This window comes from Sprattus sprattus (assembly GCF_963457725.1).
Source record: "Sprattus sprattus genome assembly, chromosome: 13".
NCBI lineage: Eukaryota > Metazoa > Chordata > Actinopteri > Clupeiformes > Clupeidae > Sprattus > Sprattus sprattus.
Genome location: NC_137911.1, coordinates 29050329 through 29053133, shown reverse-complemented (window position 1 = coordinate 29053133; position 2805 = coordinate 29050329). Strand labels below are relative to the sequence as shown.

Genomic DNA, 2805 nt, shown 5'->3' with positions numbered 1-2805 from the left:
CTTTAAACTCTGTGGAAGTTCTTCAAAGGTGGTTTATTATAAGTTTAGTCGGTACATAATTTAAGCTCCATTGGGAATTTTAAAATCCATTCTTGACGCCACAAGAACCATCATCCTCTACTACTACTACTACCTTCTTAACTAAGTTCTTGTTTGAAGAGTGCAAGAGACCTTCAAACCCACAGAGTCTCCAGTGAAATGCAGAAATCAGAGAAAAGGGATGCAGAAATATTTATTTAAATATTTTATGCAGAAAATGGATTTTAACATCTTGTCCTACATAACAGATCTGTTTGAAGAATGCAGGAGACCTTCAAAACATTCTAGTTTGAAGAATGTAATTGAGTGTGGAGTTGATCTGAATGTTGGAAGCAGGGCAGGGGCTCGTTGCCCAGATGGTGTACTCACTGAGGTGTGGAGGTGGTCGGATTGAGCAGGTGAGATATGAAGGAGTGTTGCTGGGGAAGTGGAGTATGGTGTTGAGTCTTCTCGTTAAGTCAGCCTTTTTTTTTTATTATTATTTGTGTTCAGACACGTCAGCAAAAGCATATCTTCGCTGGCATCTTAAACAAACTCTCCCTCCCACGTTGCCTCACACAAAACATGCCTGAGGAATTAATGAGTTTAAAAGGCGTTCTGTTGAATGCGCTTTAATTCAGGGATCATTGGAGAAGAGAATCCATTCTAAATCAGCAAAGCATGTCAGACCCAGTCATTCCAGTTCAGCCATAAAGTCCGTGACTGCGACTGTAACTATAAAACACTGAACAAACTGTCCAAGGAAGCCAGTATAAAAATACACCACCACCTTCCTTTTTTTTTGTTTTTTTTCAGTGAGTCCGGTAGGTCTTTTCCTGTCATAGTTTTACAGCTGTCTCTGGTCTGGCAGATTTGAGTGTGAACAAAGGCCTGTGTTTAATGAGCCAAGCCGACTGTGGAGTGTGTATGTGTGTGTGTGTGCCTCGGAGAGAGAGAGAGAGAGTGAGTGAGAGAGTGACAGAGCGCGGGCGAAATCTCTGTTGGGTCTTGTTGATGTCTGTAACCATGGTAACGGCTGCCCCTGTCATCAATAGGAAGGCCTGTGCCAGTTCTTTCTCCACGGCGGCGCTTGTGGTTTTTCTGATGGTACAGGGAGTGGCCACACCAGGCAGGAAGGATATGGTTAGTTAGATACAGCCAAGACATTAACCAGCCATGCTCTTTGGTGAATCCAAGGCCAGAGTCAAAGTACTCCGGGCCCCAAGAAATTCTACATATGGGGGTGCATGGGGGCCGCACAGAGAGAGATTTCCAGTCATTGCAGTATTTTCAAAATGCGTGTGAAAGCATGAGGCTGCTTTAGGTAGAGCGTTTAAATGTGTTATCGGTTTATTAAGTCAAGTCAAATACGAAGCCCAGTCTTTTTGGAGGGAACTGCTTAATTTAATTTAACGGTGACATGCAAAGCCAATGTTAAGCTGCTTCTCCATCAAAGAGACCCTTTGTTTGTCTCATAATGTTATTTGAAGAGAGGTGTGAAAACTTTAATGAAATCTGTGTCTACTAACATAATTGGATTGCAACAGTTACCAGAGTCTGAAGTTGATTTATCAGTTAACCACGTGGTGTTGGGGTATTTTATCATTTTTAAACCATAGTTGATATGTTTTTAACAGTGATAACTGAAATGAGGATGAACATAAAAGTGCCTAAATAAAAGAGGAGACAAAAGTGAACATGAAATTACAAACCAGATGTTTATTTTAAAAAAGGACGAGGAAAGTTAAAAACTGACAATGAAACCCCTAAGAGCATTAGCCATGTGGTATCCCATCCAATGACAATCCACAACAAATGTTAACAATGATATACACTAGTTCCAAAACAGGATGGTTTATTTTGTAATATTGTTTTATTCATTATTGTTTCATATTGCTGATTCTTCTTCTTCGTCAAATGTCTGCGAGGTTGATGAACTGCAAGCACAGAAAGACAAAACGTTAGTTGAAATGCTCACTCTCATGTCAATGTTTGTATACGCATGCAAAGCAAGTCTCCATTCTCTTCATAACAACCGCTCCGTGCACTTTGGACAGAGCCCTTTGTCTTAACGTGGAGTTTGACCTCATGGAGGGGCCGTCCTACCTGAGTCAAGGTCTATTTAGCAAATGTGTGGCTCTCGGTGCCTCCACGCCCAAACCCTGAGGAAGACAAGAGGGAGAAATAGATGAGACAGGGAAGGCCATACATCAGGAACAGGAAGAAATCCAGGGAAATCCCCCCCCCCCCCCCGACACCCTCACTCTGGGAATGGACACAACACTGTTGCTATGACTACAACCACTGTCAGGAGATCACAGTGTAGTTAAACATTTGACACAAAACTGTTGCCATGACTACAACCACTGTCAGGAGATCACAGTGTAGTTAACGATGTGACACAAAACTGTTGCCATGACTACAACCACTGTCAAGAAGATCACAGTGTAGCTAACGATGTGACACAAAACTGTTGCCATGACTACAACCACTGTCAGGAGATCACAGTGTAGTTAACGATGTGACACAAAACTGTTGCCATGACTACAACCACTGTCAGAAGATCACAGTGTAGTTAAAAATTTGACACAAAACTGTTGCCATGACTACAACCACTGTCAGAAGATCACAGTGTAGCTAACGATGTGACACAAAACTGTTGCCATGACTACAACCACTGTCAAGAAGATCACAGTGTAGCTAACGATGTGACACAAAACTGTTGCCATGACTACAACCACTGTCAGGAGATCACAGTGTAGTTAACGATGTGACACAAAACTGTTG

General features: G+C 42.0%; 1 protein-coding gene across 1 annotated transcript in view; it reads right to left on the bottom strand.

Annotated features, from left to right (window-relative positions):
• Positions 1-1717: 1717 nt before the first annotated feature.
• The window catches only part of crip1 (cysteine-rich protein 1), a 5860-nt gene continuing 4772 nt past the window's right edge, over positions 1718-2805 (bottom strand). Inside the window, exons 4-5 of the mRNA XM_080850133.1 lie at positions 2125-2180; positions 1718-1955 (exon numbers count right to left, since the gene is read on the bottom strand). Of these exons, the coding sequence (XP_080706259.1) occupies positions 2137-2180 (44 nt within the window). The 3' untranslated portion in view covers positions 1718-1955; positions 2125-2136. The remainder of the gene's footprint in view (positions 1956-2124; positions 2181-2805) is intronic.